General features: G+C 34.9%; 1 protein-coding gene across 2 annotated transcripts in view; it reads right to left on the bottom strand.

Annotated features, from left to right (window-relative positions):
* Nucleotides 1–16462, bottom strand: part of LOC119085245 (gamma-aminobutyric acid type B receptor subunit 1) — a 271765-nt gene that overhangs the window by 4485 nt on the left and 250818 nt on the right. The window contains exons 12-15 of one of the 2 annotated variants that reach the window (XM_037195575.1): nt 12857–13064; nt 12360–12616; nt 11102–11239; nt 5940–6060 (exon numbers count right to left, since the gene is read on the bottom strand). In XM_037195575.1, the coding sequence (XP_037051470.1) occupies nt 5940–6060; nt 11102–11239; nt 12360–12616; nt 12857–13064 (724 nt within the window). Of the gene's footprint in view, nt 1–5763; nt 6061–11101; nt 11240–12359; nt 12617–12856; nt 13065–16462 lie in introns of those variants that run through there. The other variant, XM_037195574.1, reaches the window with a different exon arrangement.

Here is a 16462-nt window from a genome sequence, read left to right as displayed (position 1 = left end):
CCCCCAAAACAATTTATAGTTCCTCCAGTCTAACCTTCCATAGATATCCTGTACCCAATCCCCCCATACACAAAACGTTATAAAGGTGTATCCAGTTCTCACAGCTGTGTGTATGGTATGGAGGATGTTTTAACTTTTATATTATAAATTATTATGGCAATGGCAACCCTTATTAGAGATATTTTAATTCAACGCACATAATATATAGAGGGAACATTATGTATGGCACCCTTTTCATTATGCTTGCTTCGCCTGGCACACGGCACCTAGGTCTATTCAATAATTCACAGGAGGATTATCATTTAAAAATTAATGATGTCATGTCGGTTGAAAGAATATTAGACGCCGCCGCGTTTTTTCACGATTCAGTTTTTTATTATTATTCTGCAGTAAATGTAGGGACCTATACACACTCCAAGCAGTTTTCAACTTTAAAAGCTATTTTTAGATTTATTCCATGAAAATTGAATGTTACATACATTCGCTTGAAGTAAGTTCGATTCGGACTAAGTTATACATTTTGTTGTTCTTACCCTGTTTTACAGTATGCCTTCAATGCCATAAAATATTTACAGCCAAGAGACAAAAAAGTCACAAAGAAATTTATGTTGAGTTGTCCAACCGTCAGGTCATTCATATTCGAAACATGTAACAATGAAACTCATATTATAGTGTGTCTATCGTATAATTTCATTGTAAAAATAGTGGTTTTCAGTTACTCGAATCGAAATGAAACTAAAAAGTTTCTTGTTTCTTTCGTACAGCTGTATACCGTACACGATGGAGATGCATGGTATACCATAAATAAGATATGTGGAGTGTAATACGATAATAATATAAGTTTTGAACTGGCCGGGTTTCAATTTCGTAAGCTGACACACAGGACACAGTTGTACAATTTTTATTTTTACAATTTTGTTAGCAAATTAGGTTGTGGACGTGAACGGCCACTAAATTGGTTATCGCTGTGTCATTTAGTTTATGAAAACTTCAAAACAAGACGATTACCGAACTCCCATCGTATCCATTTTTGAAAACTCTTTTAACTTGATGGTTTCTCTTATGAGCTAATTTATGACAAATTTAGAAAAACTTTTATTTGGATGTTTGTTGTAGAGCTGGTAAGGAACGTTTATCTAGGATCTCTGGTGGGTTTTTAGACGATTGGCAGGTGGGCGTGGCGGTCATAGCATTCAAACTACTCATAACTGTTTTACTGATCCCTAAAATCCATCCTCTTTGAAGAGGGTGAGGGTGAGGTAGCACGACGGTGTGTTATACAATATATGGGTAATTCCATGGTTAGTTGCATTACAAATTTCGTTATCTGTGAGTCATAAAGTTAATTGTGCTGGCCGTTTTGCGGTAACAAATCAGTCTATAAATACTCAGGAGACATAGTGCTTTCATACCAACAAGAATTGGAATTTTTAGCCTGCGAAGTCTGACTTGTGTGATCGCAAAAGTCGGCGGTTAGTTGCGTTACACGTTTGTGACTTTTCGAAATATTTTCACCAAATAAAAACTGATTTCGGTAAACTTTTTTTTCCCTGAAAGCTATGGTCAAGACGCGCAGTTTAAGCCCAATATGAGGCCCAAAATTTGGGGGAGATATGTCTAAAAAAGTGATATTTTTCGGAGGTCATAAATAGCCAGAAATATTTTTTTTCACAATTGGTGGTTGTTACCCCACAGAAAATGTTGTTTCGGCTCAAAACCGTTTAAAAAAATGGTTACAAAATTTTTCGAGATAATCTCGACGAGTTAAAATTCGAGGATGACTTTTATCACCACTGGGAAGCTGTTGTCACCTACTTTACTCACCCAACTAACCTGATTGGCTCAAAGTTATTTTTCTCGTGAAGTCATATGCTGTAGCTTTCGAATGACACCGATCTTCAGTTTTTATTTGAAAAAATTTAATTTAGGCAACGTTTGGGTCGAAGTGATTTTACCTTACTTCGAAGCAGAATGAACCAAAAATCTTCAAAAAATTTAATTTCGTGTCATTTGGAGCAATTGTGGAATTATATGGTCCACATCTACAGGAAAACAAATTTACAAAAATCATTTGAGATTTATTGAGAATATCTCGGAATGTCGAATACAAACAAACACTTTTTGGTCATGTCTCCCCGAGACCGCATTTTACAATAACCTCATATTGGTGTCAAACTACGCGTCTTGTCAATAGCTTTCAGCAAAAAAAAAAGTTTAGTGAAATCGGTTCAGGTTTCGTGAAATAAACTAGAATTTTCAAAAATTTTCTGAAAACAAGCATACATTTTTATGGTTGTATCTCCCCGAGATTTTTGGCCAACGACGTAATATGGGGCTTAAACGACGCGTCTGGTCAACAGCTTTCAAGGAAAAAAAAGTTTGCCGAAATCGCGTTTCAATTGGTGAAAATATTTCGAACAGTCACAAATTAGCTGGAATTACCCATATAGGAAAAGTGCGAAAACAAGGGAGAGAAGGTTAAAAATCTGTTAAAAAGTGAGGACAGGATTTATGGCCCGTCAACGATATTTCTCTTGCTGATTATTTTCCTCGTTATAGTATGTCAAGTGCATTAGTAGCAGCTGTTGGTTACAGGGCCCTATTATTGGTTTTTTTTACCGAATCTACAGCCAAAGGCAGTGAAATTTCAGCATGAATTTGCTTCAGCTGATCCACACCACGGTTTTACCACTACCACGCGCGTGCGTGTAACAGTTTCAACCGTATAAACAGATTTGAATGTACGTGAAGAACAGCTGAAATTTCAGCAAATTTCCAGGGCTGAAATTTACAGAAACATAAATTTTCGATAAATCTGGTAGATTTCAGTAAATTTCCCTAGAATAGGTCCTGGTTGGTTATGTAATCCGATTACTGAGTATTCAAAGTGGTTGAATGCACACAATGCATTTCACTAAAAAAAAATTGTTCGATTTTTTCGTCCCAGCGTAATCCGCCAGAATAGCTGACAGATGCACAGAAAACGTTTAAACTAGATCCCGTCATTTATGACACACATAGCGATAAAGCACTTTGTCATATACATCACGATGGTTTTAAGAGCCGCACACAAACACTTCAGCAATACGTCGTTATCAATTATTTCCCAGAATTCTAACAACCCAGTCTGTTACGAAAATATCGTCAGCACAATAGCTAATTGCTTCAGCACCGGCAAAATGGTCTGATTAGATTTGATTGTGAAAACAAAGGTGAGAGAGTATAATTACACTCGAAAAGTGATCTGACACCACCCGTAGAATAATGGAAATAGTTTTGAATTTTGCAGCTGAATGGATACGTATACGACGCCGTACATAGGTAATGTGGTGTGATGTATCTCGATATTGTGCACGGTTCAGATATCGCAAGGGTGTGGCATTCCAAGTAAACGATAAATTAATATCAAATAACTAGTTGCGCTTGTATAGAATGGGGTGGTGGTGTTGTCATGTTGATGAAATTGACGAATAGGTGAATTGGAGCTTATTATGGTTAATCAAATGCTAAAATATAAATTTTGTACAAATAAGGAATCCTTATTGACATTCGTTCTGCTAAGATGTACACATTCTGCGAGGAGATCGTATACAGTAATAACGGCTTCAATAATTTAAGAGAACTCCAATAAATTTTCCATTTTCGAAATACGATATGAAAGCTCTGACTGGGCTAATTTCATCGTTGGCTGTACGTGTTCACATCTGATTATCTTCAAACTTTGACTTAGGAAGCATGAGAAATCCATAATAGATTGTATACAATGCTTCTCATGTAACACAACTTGTAATAAACTACACAGACAACTATCACTGGCTGGTACTACTTCTTAATAAATTATCATGAAGCAATAACTAGGCCAGGATGATACTTTTAACAAAAGAAGTAATAGAATTAACCTGTTATAGACGGCAAGTATATGACCAGTATTATTATCGGGTCTATTACTTCCATCGATCAAAGTATTTTTAATTAATTGATTTCAAATCTTGTACTTCCTATTTTTTAACATGTATTTTACTATACAAAGGACCATATTACCCAGAGCTTGTCATTATTTTTGTCTTTAATATCGATAACAGATGAATAGCAGTATGTGACAGGTTAATGGATCGCCCATTCATAAGGCGACTGTTTGAAGAACTTAATGTCAATACCGTACTTAGGGTTCTAATTCAAATGACGTCACGTCATTAGGAGGCGTTAGGCTCGTTTGGCGAGACGCATTGGGAGGCAGAGTCATCAAAATTCAATAAAGTCATATTTGTATGTTGCCAAAAATGTTTGTTCTGACTGTTCTGTACGCTAGTGGTACGTGAGTACATCTGGTATGTAGTTCAGTCATCAGCATACATCATGGAGAAACTGACACGACTCCTAAAACTGTAGTTAATGTCGCACGAAGAACCGAATTTAAAAATGTTCTTTTTATGAAAGCTTGACCAGGTCTTTAAATTCTTAAATTATTAAAAGTTCTGATAATTTCCCTAAAGCTCTTAAATTTAGAATTTTAGAAATTTTTGAAAATTTATAAAAGATCTAAAAATTCTTAAAAAATTAAATTGTTTGAGCGTTTCCGATAAAAATCCTGATCTTCAACTTTTTTTAATAATTACCTCTCGTTAGACTTCTGATTGGAATATACTTGAGCAATAGCCCTATCCACATTGAAGGCCTCAGGTGAGGGGCTTATCACTGATACTGTACTGATATGAACATGAGCTCTCGCTCCACCAATCACAATTTCGTTATTTTTCAGTTTATGCCCAACAATAAAACTTTTGGATTAAAAACAATGGCAAGAAACTGTTTGTTATCTCGATAAGTTTGGATGTAAATCTGATTTACACACTTGCCTTCATACCCAGCAACCCAGTAAAGAAATAATATTTACTCTTGCCTCAGAGTAATCGAAAAATCAAGAAACCACAACGCCCGAAGCTGAATTTGATTGACCTATCAATTACACGTAAACAAGGTCTGCTTTTCCATTCCACTATCAATGGCTTTATGCTCGAATTGGATGGAAGAAAAAGAAGAAGACATTTTTTTCCTGGTAAAGTTTGCTTTTTCGATGTTCACTCATGCGATGATTCCTTTCTCAGCTTTGTTCTAAAAGGTTGAGCACATACGAACTTTTCGGAAGCTTTAGTTTTAAATGAAACAAAACAAAAAAAAAATCTAATCAATGGCAACGTTACATGGGGCTAAGCTAACACACGAACAAGGAAATAAAATGGACAAAAGTTCGGTCAAGTTAAAGCAACTATGAATGCAAGTTCAAAGAAGGAAAGAAAAAGAATTCCCTTTGAATTGTACATCCTACAGATAAAGCTTTGTGTGTGTGCTGCTCCAACATGAAATAGTTAAATTGTCTCGTATTTTCTCTATATTCTTACTATACATTGTGTCCGTTATATCCTCAGCCGTTTCCTCGAAACTAAAATTTTTATGAAAAAAAAGAAGAGAAAACGACGGCGAGATGTATATACCCTTTTCAATGTGTAATAAGAAGCGATTATGTAATGTTTTCCAAACAATGTAGATAAAAGTGTTCGCCGCTAACGTGCTGACTACGGGTTTAAATAGTTTGAAAAACCTTTAAAAAGTTTGCTTAATCCATATAAAGTGTTTCGATCCAATTATTTTGAGCTTAAATACAACGGACTTTCTTTTCTGATCCGATAATGTACATTCTCTTCATTAGCATTTAACTACCCTGTTTGACTAACGCCTTGATGATGTGGCGCGAGTTTCTTTTTAAAATTTTATTTTTTATCTCCACCTCATCCCTGTTTATAAATAACTTTCCGAAAATTCGATATCCGATTGACTCGCTCGTGACGAGCGTGTAATTATGGATAAACCACCCCCGATGGCACTATCGAAATCTGATGTCGTCGTTGGATCAGCTTGGATAACAATTAACGAATCCTTACCTTGGGTTATTGCTAATGTCGTTGGAGCGACTGCTTGTGAATCATTGTTTGTTGCTCCCGCTCCTTTGGCAGCATCACGATCAACCAAACGCTGCCGTAGCATTCGGATTTTTTCTTCTTTCTGCGAATAGATTTGAAAAGGAATAAAATAAATTTGCTTGTTGTGATGAGCGAGCAGGGCTAGACTGGTTTGGAAAAGACCATCGGGGCTTCACACAACTGATTTGTAAAGACCCACAAATTAAAAATTTTCATAAAAAATTCCAAAATTCTCTTCAGGATTCGCCTGAATTCACAGTATGTTCCGGTCCTGGTGAGAAGGTGCATTTAATAACCAGGCGTGATAAGGAAGGAACAGAGCTGATGATTTACTGTTTAACGTTTACCTGAAACAGCTAAGCTTGAAGATACTAACGGAAAGACCTCACAGTCATCCGTTTTCATTCCGTTTTACCTCCGTGTACGTTACAGTTGTCATTTCAAACTGTGGGCTCTATTGGGTATGAAAATGCCAACTGTCATGTACACGGAGGCAAAACGGAATGAAAACGGATGACTGTGAATTCAGACCAAGTAGACACAACGCAGTTACAGTACGACATTTAAAAAATGGAAAATGAGTGGCAGAGTAATAAATGAATCCCATCCGTAGCTGCTATTTGAAAAGAGCTTATTTTCAATGCTTACAGTCACAAATCCCGAACATTACTTTAAAACAGATCCTTTATAATACTGTGCAATGTAAACAAACATTCGTTTTTCTGGATGCACTGCACACATACTGATTTCTAAACTCCGTATACGTGCGGTCTCATGCAATATAGATGGTCATTTTGTTAATTGATTGCTGTGTCGTATCTCTTCATCTTGTTGTATATCATTTCACTGCCGTCATTACGACCGGATGGGCGGATGGTCGACAACTGTTTGCAATGTGCATGATGCACTTGGTATTGTTTAACAAGTAACATTGCAGTCAATTCTTCTCTTCAACATTTCATTAAAAGTTTGTTTTTTCCCTTTAATTTATGCTTAAACGAAGGAGTTGATTAAGAAACTAATTGATTGGAAAGGGCAAAGCTTTATTTTAATTAAAATAGAAAAACTGCAATAAAATGTAACGCCAGTCGGTACAGCTCTCACGTATACAGACAGAGTGAATAAATTTACTTTGTCAATTAGGAATGGTAATGTAGTATATAATATGCAGACGAGTGACGGCGGCAATATAATTGTAATGTATGCATGCACTTCATTCTCTGCAAATAGCAATGATCAAATAAAAAATGGAAAGGGATAATCTAGGATTTGGATAAATATTTCAACAAATTTTGGGACGAAATGCCGGTGCTGGAATGACATTTTTTTATTTTCAAAATTCAATGGCATGGAATGTAACCAAATCATTGAAATGAAACGTTGATTTGAAACGTAATTTATTTTCGAAAACAATTCAAATCATAATATTCAGCAGAGATATGGGTTGTCATTGCTACAACGGTAGCATGGAGCGGAGGCATGGTGTGCGTAAACAAATCTATACGAAATTATATCACGGCGGGTCGTCTTGACCTGGGCTGTAGACAACATACAATCATAATGAGATGAGTCCCAAAAAATCGTTGCTACATTCGATAAGATTGAAACGTCAACTCTTTATAGATAGTGGAACATTAGAACACATTTGGTGTCCTAGTTTTCATTGTCGTGCAGCAATAAATACTTAAGCAAGGTTCAATGTAATTTACTTACTACCATTCACTCACATAATGTTAAGTAAACACGACGCTTTGTCGGAAAATTGGAGCGAATTCTATGACAATTAATGCAGAAACAAGAACAAAGCCTATTAACAACGCTGCTTAGCATTCTAAATTGATGAAAGCAACCGAATAACACGATTTACAAAAGCATACACTCATACGACTGTATAGAATAGACAACAGCAACAAAGTGCAAGTGAGAGCTTATGAACGAGATGATGCATAGTAACTATATCATGTAAATCGACATCATTGTAGCAGTAAAGAAAATGCATAGACTCAAAGTATTTTATGTTAAGAGTGATAAAAAGTGGAATCACTAGATTATAACGAGACGAAACACAAAAGCCAAAACTAAGAAATCTCTCTACATTCCTATTGATTAACCCTATTTTCTCCATTCAAAAGCCCATGAGAAAATGACGTTTTTTTGACGTTTTGTCTGATGACAGTTCGGTGGAGAAAATGTTTTTTTTTCTCTCCTCTTGTTTTGACAGAGTCCCCCGACTATCACCTTTTCGATGTTTTTATTTGAAAGCGGCTGATCAAACTTTGCACTCAAATGAACTCGAGTGATTCGCGACCCTCGCCTTCGTTCTTGTTCGAATTTACTATTTTCTTCCATCGATAAACGAATAACTATTTTCGGCCGTACGTACATCACTGTAAGAGGTACCGAAAAACGTCGAATTAGAATCTTTAAGCGCAACAATGCATTTTTGTTTGATGTTGTTGTAATGTTGTTGGTTGTAAAACTTGGTAGGGAAATGTTTTACCGAAATGGAATTGAATTTGAATGAGAATACTAACGAAGAATAAACATTAGTAACTTAAACAGTTTTAGTATATAATGCATACCATCAGCCTCGTTGGCACACTCATTCATTTTATTTCACTCGTCAGTCATATTTTCAAAAGAAAAATCTGCCCATCAATTTTTTTCAGCTGTTTTTTAGGCTAAAGCACCGTAGATCACATTGTCTGTGTGTTTTGGTGAGCTTTCGAAAGCTCTGAGATTCTTCTGAATTCCATTGGAAAAGTGGAATATTTCAGTGTAATAGAAAATAAGCTTAAAGCTCTTGAAAGCTCCTTTAAAGCAAAGACATAAATTCTAAGAGGAAGCAGCTAACATATTGATGTATGTTTGAAAATCTACTTTAAGTTTATGGCAGTTTCCACGCTCAGTGAGAATTCACAATTTGTACTAACACACAGGGACTGTCGTACTAGTGTTAAAAATATACATTTACCGGTATTTTACAGAAATTTGTAGCGGATTTTTGGTTGCTACCGGTATTTGGCGTCATTAATCTTTTGTTTTCAATGTAAAATAGCGCGCAAAGCGCTATTTGTATACCAATTTAATGCACTTTAGTAGCGGTTTGTTCGAAAAATGTTTGCCTATCGGTATGATGTTTTTAATTTTTTTACTAAGGAAACGTTCGGAACGGTGATATTTTTAATTATTTTATATTAATTTTTCAATCAAATTTAACTTAATCTGTGATTAAAATGAAGTTTTGCCCTTCTTCTTATTTTTGAATTAAGTAATGGTTCAAATTTAATTATGAAACTATAAGAAAACACCTTTGCCGTCGATGACTGCATACAATTTTTCTCACTTTAGAAACGTTCGGAACGACGATTGATTTTGTTGTACTTGGCAGATTTTGCATAAAAATTTAGATTTTTTTGTCTTAATATGAAGATTCATCCTCATTTATCATTAAGAAACAGTTTTCAAATCATTTCCAATGTTTGCAATATCTTTATTTTGTATTGAAAAAACACCATGCACGAAAATATTACAAAAGAACATGCCTTATACATTCTCCAGTAAAGATGATTACCCATCTGGGATGGCCACCTACTTAAATTTCATCAAAAACTCTCACTGAAACAGAACTCCGACATAACATCTCATTCACAAAGACTTGTCAGTCGTAACCCTACCTACTGGCTCTTGTACTATTCTATGCCAGATACAAGCAGCTATGAATCAACGACTAAATAAGTTCGTCATAACAGCAAATTGCGTTTGGAAGAAAAGTTTAATTAAAATTTAAATATTCAACACAATAAATAGTTCAGAAAAATAATATTTTCCACGAACACTTGCCGGTGGCGGTGACAATACAAGTAGCGTCGCTGCTTCAAACCATTATAAAATGACGAGCATCTTTAGAAGATAAACATAAACTTAAAAAAAGAAGAAGTTTGAAATGTGTGTAGGTCGTGTAGGTAGAGGTAGATGTGATCGTGTTTTGCTACAAAACAGAAAAACGAAAGGACGAGGCTAACGAGGGACAATCGTGTCTACATATTTACATATTTTACAGACCTTGTTCGTTCATCTATGCAACAAAATAAGCCAAAGAAAACACATAGTGTCTGGGGCGAAATTTTCATAGTATAAGAAATACCCGTACCCATCAACATCGGGATAAACTTACCAGCTTTGTTCAATCATTTTTCTTGTCTCTTTTTTTTCCTACGTCGTCTATTGTATGAATAACAACCCTAATTTAAAATGTTCGCATATTTACTGCTATCTAAATAGGAGTTGTCTGTAAATTTTCTTTAAAGCAATGAAAATATGGTAATGATTAGCAAGAAGGCGAAATAAAGACGAAGGAATACCCTCGGTGAAACTCTCCCGAAAACTTTTTGTGTTATGCTGATAAACAAAATGTTTAAAATAAAACGAAAATTAAATCGATATCTTATGTTAATGTCAACCAAGACACAAACCAAGCGAAAGATATCTAAGGCCACGAAACAATACACAACGAAAAACGAAACTTTTTTTTTTTAAAAAGAGAATCAATTTTCTCAAGCATTATATCATCATTACATAACGGTTATTCCCTCAGGTATATTTTATGGAAGATCATATTATTGTATACCTTCCGACAAAATCAAAAATACCCCAGATACACACAAGCCATCAGCACCACATCGCATAACAAAACACCATCTCTCTTAACACACACACATTTTCGGATTGGATAAAACCATTAATAAAAGGGACGCTTCCATGACTTTGATATTTTCTATTATTTAATCATCAATAAAAAAAAAATAAACCGCACCGAATACTGAACCGAAAGTGATAAGATTGGCGGTGGAATAGAAGCTTTCGTATCGTCAATACACTCTTCTCTCCCGTCGGAAGGCAATCAGTTTACGTGGAGAAAATCACATTGCCCACCTATCACCTACAGTCCGTTTTCTCAACACAATACGAAAATTCGGTTATAACAAGAGAACAGCATCGGGGAGAGTATAACATTTTTATAGCTTTTTGCATTTTTAAGCAACACAATACCGATAGTGATAAGAACAATCTTTAAAAAAAAACACAGAAAATTCTGAATGAACATTGACAACATAACTCACTTGTACTATAAGTCTTTGCAGATCCTCATTTTCGCATAGAAGTTTTTGATACCGTTCCTCGTCTTCTTTGGATATACCAGCATCCGGATTGTATTTCGATTCCGCTTTATCCATGGGATGTCTTATTACCTCTATGACCTGTATGAATATGGAATTTGATTTGAATATTTTCATGAAACATGGTATGCAACAAAGTTCGGGCGTAAAGCTACAATTTTAGGTTTAAATGTTTCTTACACTGGGTACACTGGAGAAGTTTCACCGGTGTGCAGAATTTGCAACAGCTGACCTGTTACCAACTGGTGGTCACGCTGTTGTTTGTATCAGTGCTGTATTAGTCGGTTTATACACTTACCCACATATGTTAGTGAGTAAACCGACAAACACACTAAAATAAATTATTCCAATTCGTTATACCACAATGTGCTGGTAACGTATTCTGTGTGTGCCAACTTTATATTAAAACAAGGTGTACCTGTACCCGCAGCCTCTGTTTTTAAGCTATGATAACTGTTCGAAAAGGAATCCTCTATTTATAGAAACAATAATATGACACGGGCCTGACACTATTCACGCTATTCTTCATTTTTTAAATGCTGCTATTCATAGAGTGTCCAGCCAGTTGTATCATCTGTTATTTAATTCCTTGATCTTGTATTGCTTGTGTGGACAACCAATGAAACGATCTGTTATTGAAAACCACTACAACATAAGTGATGTGCTCTTGTCAATTGTGCTTCATATAGCGAGACGAATGTTTACAACTAGTGAAGTAAAAGATTTCGTTTCAATCAATTGAAAATTCCTAAGTCAACGGAGGTAATAGATTCGCCAAATATGCTGGTTGTATACTAGCCGTTTTGAAAAAGGCTCATCAGCATCTAGTCTTTGAGAACACACGCTGAAAATTCTCTAAAATTCCCAATATATTCCCAATCTCACTTTAGATCTCCGTAAATTCTCTAACAATAAAAGTTTCTTTGAAAAGTCATGTCTCAACTCAGTTATCGTATCCATATGCAATTTTCCAACGCTAGTCTTATTTGATAAAAGTCACCGTCAATACCAGTTATACCAGTTTTTAAACGAGTCACATTCGAATTGGAACTCACCGCTATCAATGCACTTTGCAAAACGAATCGAATGCAACAGAGTATTAAACAAACATGTACAAATCTGTATGCTGTGCTGATCAGTTTACAATTGAACGGCAAACAGAAAATTGGTATTAGAAAAACAAACTTATCGCAACACTTACCTTTGGCACAAATATAAGCAACATGCTGAGAAAGCAGCAAAAAATTACAGCCAATGCCATAAATGCAAATGATGCATCCTGTTGTGATGCGATAACCATTGCAACGGGGGCTGTGATGAGACATAAAACAACAACATTGTAAATGCTCATTCCCACATATCGGGAATCGTTGATTTGCTTCACTTTTATGGATCTCGTTTCGTATGCGAGAAATAGCCCGAACACCAGTATTAGGCCTTTGAATCCATAAATTAAACCTATAAAATATTCGAACGGAGAAAAAGGGTTGGGTTTTAGTTTAATTTCAGTTTTTTTTTTCTTCTCTCTCTTCATTTTCATTTTACGATTTCCATCCGTAACGGTATTGGAATCGTAAATAAAATTCAACCGGAAATATTTATGGGAAATATCGGTTTACCCGGGAATATTTATGCACGTTACAATACAAAGTACAGAAAATGTTTTATTATGCACAACGGTTGAAATTAGACATTTACCTAACCACACCGAGTTGTTTTCACTTTCACAGTGTTCCAATTCGGGACGAATTTTTATGTCGTCGGTGGATGATAGTGGATCTTCTAGGGGAAACGATTCGAGACGTCGTTGTAGTGGATCACTAAACTGCCATGTAAGTAAAATCACCAGATCGATGGATAGTAAACCCGATACCATGGTGTACAATTTCCATGGTTCGACTTTTTTCTGTAAAAGGGAAGGAAAGAAATTGATTTATTGAAATGTTCGTGATGTTTTCTCATATGCATAGATATCAAGGTTGTATTTAGTCGTTCGATTTCGTAGGATGAGTACACAGTAAGGCCAAAAAAAGACGAAATCCGATCAGGAATCATTTTTAAATAACGCAACGCTTTTTCAGTGCTGTCATCAAAATAAAATCTTAAAGAACTCCAGAAATACACTCCCTGCAAAAAGCGTTACGTAATTTATGAATGATCCTTGAATGATGAAACGCGATCTGAAGTAACTTTCATAAATGACGTCCGCATTTTTCATTGTTGTCGTCAGATTTAAATAATCGATAAGTCGAAAAGTAATACATGGCCGACTCTCCATTTAGGTACGAGCATACTTTTCGAGTTATTGTTGATTTAATTTTGATGGCAACACTGCAAAAACCTCATTTATGAACGTTCCCTTAGGAGAACCAATTCCACAAGGATAAGCGCTTTAAATAAATGTGATCTGACGTTTTAAACGTCAGAATGGTAAAAAAATGGTAAAATTTATCAGAGATTGACCAATTTTACAATATTAGTCGCTGTAAATTTTTTGGAATCGAACGCTAGACGATCCTTCTATCAACTGAAGTAACGGATTTAACAGTTACGTTATTATTTCAGAAACGGCCTATCATCTGTTATCGCTAGAATTCTATACGATACTTCAGTCCAGATTTTTTCAATATTTCCAATCTATCGGCATAATATTCCATGTGTATTATATGGAAAATATGTTGTGATCCTCCTTCCGGATCTACTTAGTTTAATAGACTGTTCATTCGCATCTGTATAATAACCTCAGTTATGACGGCCTCTTAATCTTTCAAAATACCAATGAAAGTAAATAGATAGGTATGGCCAAACGTTCAAATTTGTTCTAGCCGGAGCACATACGGATTTGCATGGCACCACCTCAAACGAACTCATTTCTAGTGCAAATTTCCACCAGGGCTTATTATTGGGAATTTCAGTTCTCAAAATTCTAAAAATTCTTAAAAAATTCTAAAATTTCTCAAAATTCTTAAAAATTCTTAAAAAATTCTTAAAATTCTTAAAATTCTTAAAAATTCTTAAAAATTCTTAAAAAATTCTTAAAAAATTCTTAAAATTCTTAAAAATTCTTAAAATTCTCAAAAATTCTTAAAAATTCTTAAAAAATTCAAAAATATTTTGCATTTAATATGAAAGTCAGGGTTTTATGACAGAAAATAACCTTAATGTACGTAACGCTAAGTTCAATATGATATTTTGAAAATGTTCTACATTGGCATAAAACGTTAAATGCAGAAAACGTCCGTACACTTGCTTCCGCGATAACTCAAGTAATTCTTTGGTTTTGGTTTTTGGTTTTAATCGATGGAGAATGAAAATCATGACGTTAAGTGCGTAGATGGGCAATATTGAAGTAGTGAGATGGGAGTAATTCTATACACAACTTTTTTCTTTTTATTGCCACGAAATTTTTTTTTGGTTGGTTGAGTACAGTGAACGACATCTCAAATGTCTCACTGTCATTTTTTTCAGAGAATGTCATTGTGAATTTGCAATGACACAATAAAATTCTCAGAAAAATTTGACAGTGAGACATTTGAGATGTCGTTCACTGTAGTTATTATGCTCTAGAAATTGAGTTTACATAAAATACACATGAAATCACTGAAAGACGAAATTTAATTATATGATACGAATTGCTGTCCATATTGTTTATAGAGATAAGTGTTTAGGTAGTCTGTGGTTTGGAGGTACATGGGTCTTATAAAACTTCATTCGGTCGTAGTTCAGAAAAGTGAGTTTTGAAAGTAAGTTTAAGCATGGATTTACATGACATTAAATATTTTCTGGTGGTTCCGACTAGTGGGTAGTGAAGTTCGAAGATTGGATTTTTATTGGACTAGTAATCTGGAATCTAAGACAATTTTTGCGTGAAATTATATTCTTAAAAGAATTTCTCACATGCTTATAAACTTATGAAAGGGAACATTTGAACGAATGTAAATATTGCGACCAGAGCGAAGCGAGGGCAGTAATTCACCGAGGTAGGTAAGAAATATGCCACCTTTCCAGTGCTTTTTAGTAGACTCATATTTATTGGGTGTAAAACATCGCTTGCTGAACCTTCAACTCAGAGCTCTCTTTGTTTATTTAGAAAATTAAATTAATTTTGAGTTTTCTAAACGGCCAGTGAACGTAAAAGAGATACACAATCAATGATGTGGCAAATAGACCATTATTGTATCGCTTTTTCATCTGAATATAATTTTGCGTTCTTAAAAACACAAGCTTATTCAAAAATGGTAAGAAAACTGGGACTGCAATTATTGGAAAACTTAGTCAGACAAGCGAGGTGGGGCCTAGTTTCAAACTCAAAATAACTTTCTTCACATTAATTAATGGTTTTTTGTCGCTTTGAAAATCAGAGGCGATTTCAACAGTCGAAATCGTATCAGACACAACTTCATGCGATAAAATTGAATTTTGATTAGATACGTAAATTTGCATGAACTTATGTTTTTACAGCAAAAATCAACCAAATTCTTAAAAAATTCCTAAGAATTCTTAAAAATTCTTAAAAATTCTTAAAAATTCCTAAAATTCTCAAAAATTCTTAAAAATTCTTAAAAAATTCTTAAAAAATTTCCAATAATAAACCCTGATTTCCACTAGAAATGAGTTCGTTTGAGGTGGCGCCATGCAAATTTCCACTAGAAATGAGTTCGTTTGAGGTGGCGCCATGCAAATCCGTGTGTGCTCCGACTTGTATGAACTGGCCATACCTACTTATCTATTTTCATTGCAAAATACAACGTGATTTCATTGCTAGTTATAAAACGTTCCTGAAACAGGGTCTCGTGTACTCATCTCATCTGTGCCTGATAATATCAATCGACTGAATTGAACTGAAATCTGGATATCGGGAAGTATTGAATAAATCCAGATTCAGGTCAGGTCTGGTCGTCAACTTTCGTATGAACGTATACGTCTGACCACCATCATTTCGAAGGTATAATTTGAGAGGTCGTTAATCTGAGATTTTTTTTTATGAATAATGTCTTAGCGTAAGAAATGTACACACCCAGTCTACCTGTTATAATAAATTATTTTTTAGGGTAAACAAATAAAGCCACCGTCATTGAGGCTGCAGGCCAAAATATCTTTCCCCACTCTCGCACGGAGTGTTTACAGGTGTGATAACGGTAATGGCTTCAAATTAATTTGTTTGGGAAAGTTAATGAATTCCACTAAATTCTTGAAAGTCTCCCTTTTTTCATTGAAATCATAAAGCAAACTAATTAAATAACAATAAAAAAAAAGTGGAAAAATATGTTTTATACCCGATTTCTACCTTTCGGTCTCCCGGTT

Source organism: Bradysia coprophila, unplaced genomic scaffold, assembly GCF_014529535.1.
Source record: "Bradysia coprophila strain Holo2 unplaced genomic scaffold, BU_Bcop_v1 contig_94, whole genome shotgun sequence".
Taxonomy (NCBI): domain Eukaryota; kingdom Metazoa; phylum Arthropoda; class Insecta; order Diptera; family Sciaridae; genus Bradysia; species Bradysia coprophila.
This window is presented reverse-complemented; position numbering and strand designations above follow the sequence as displayed.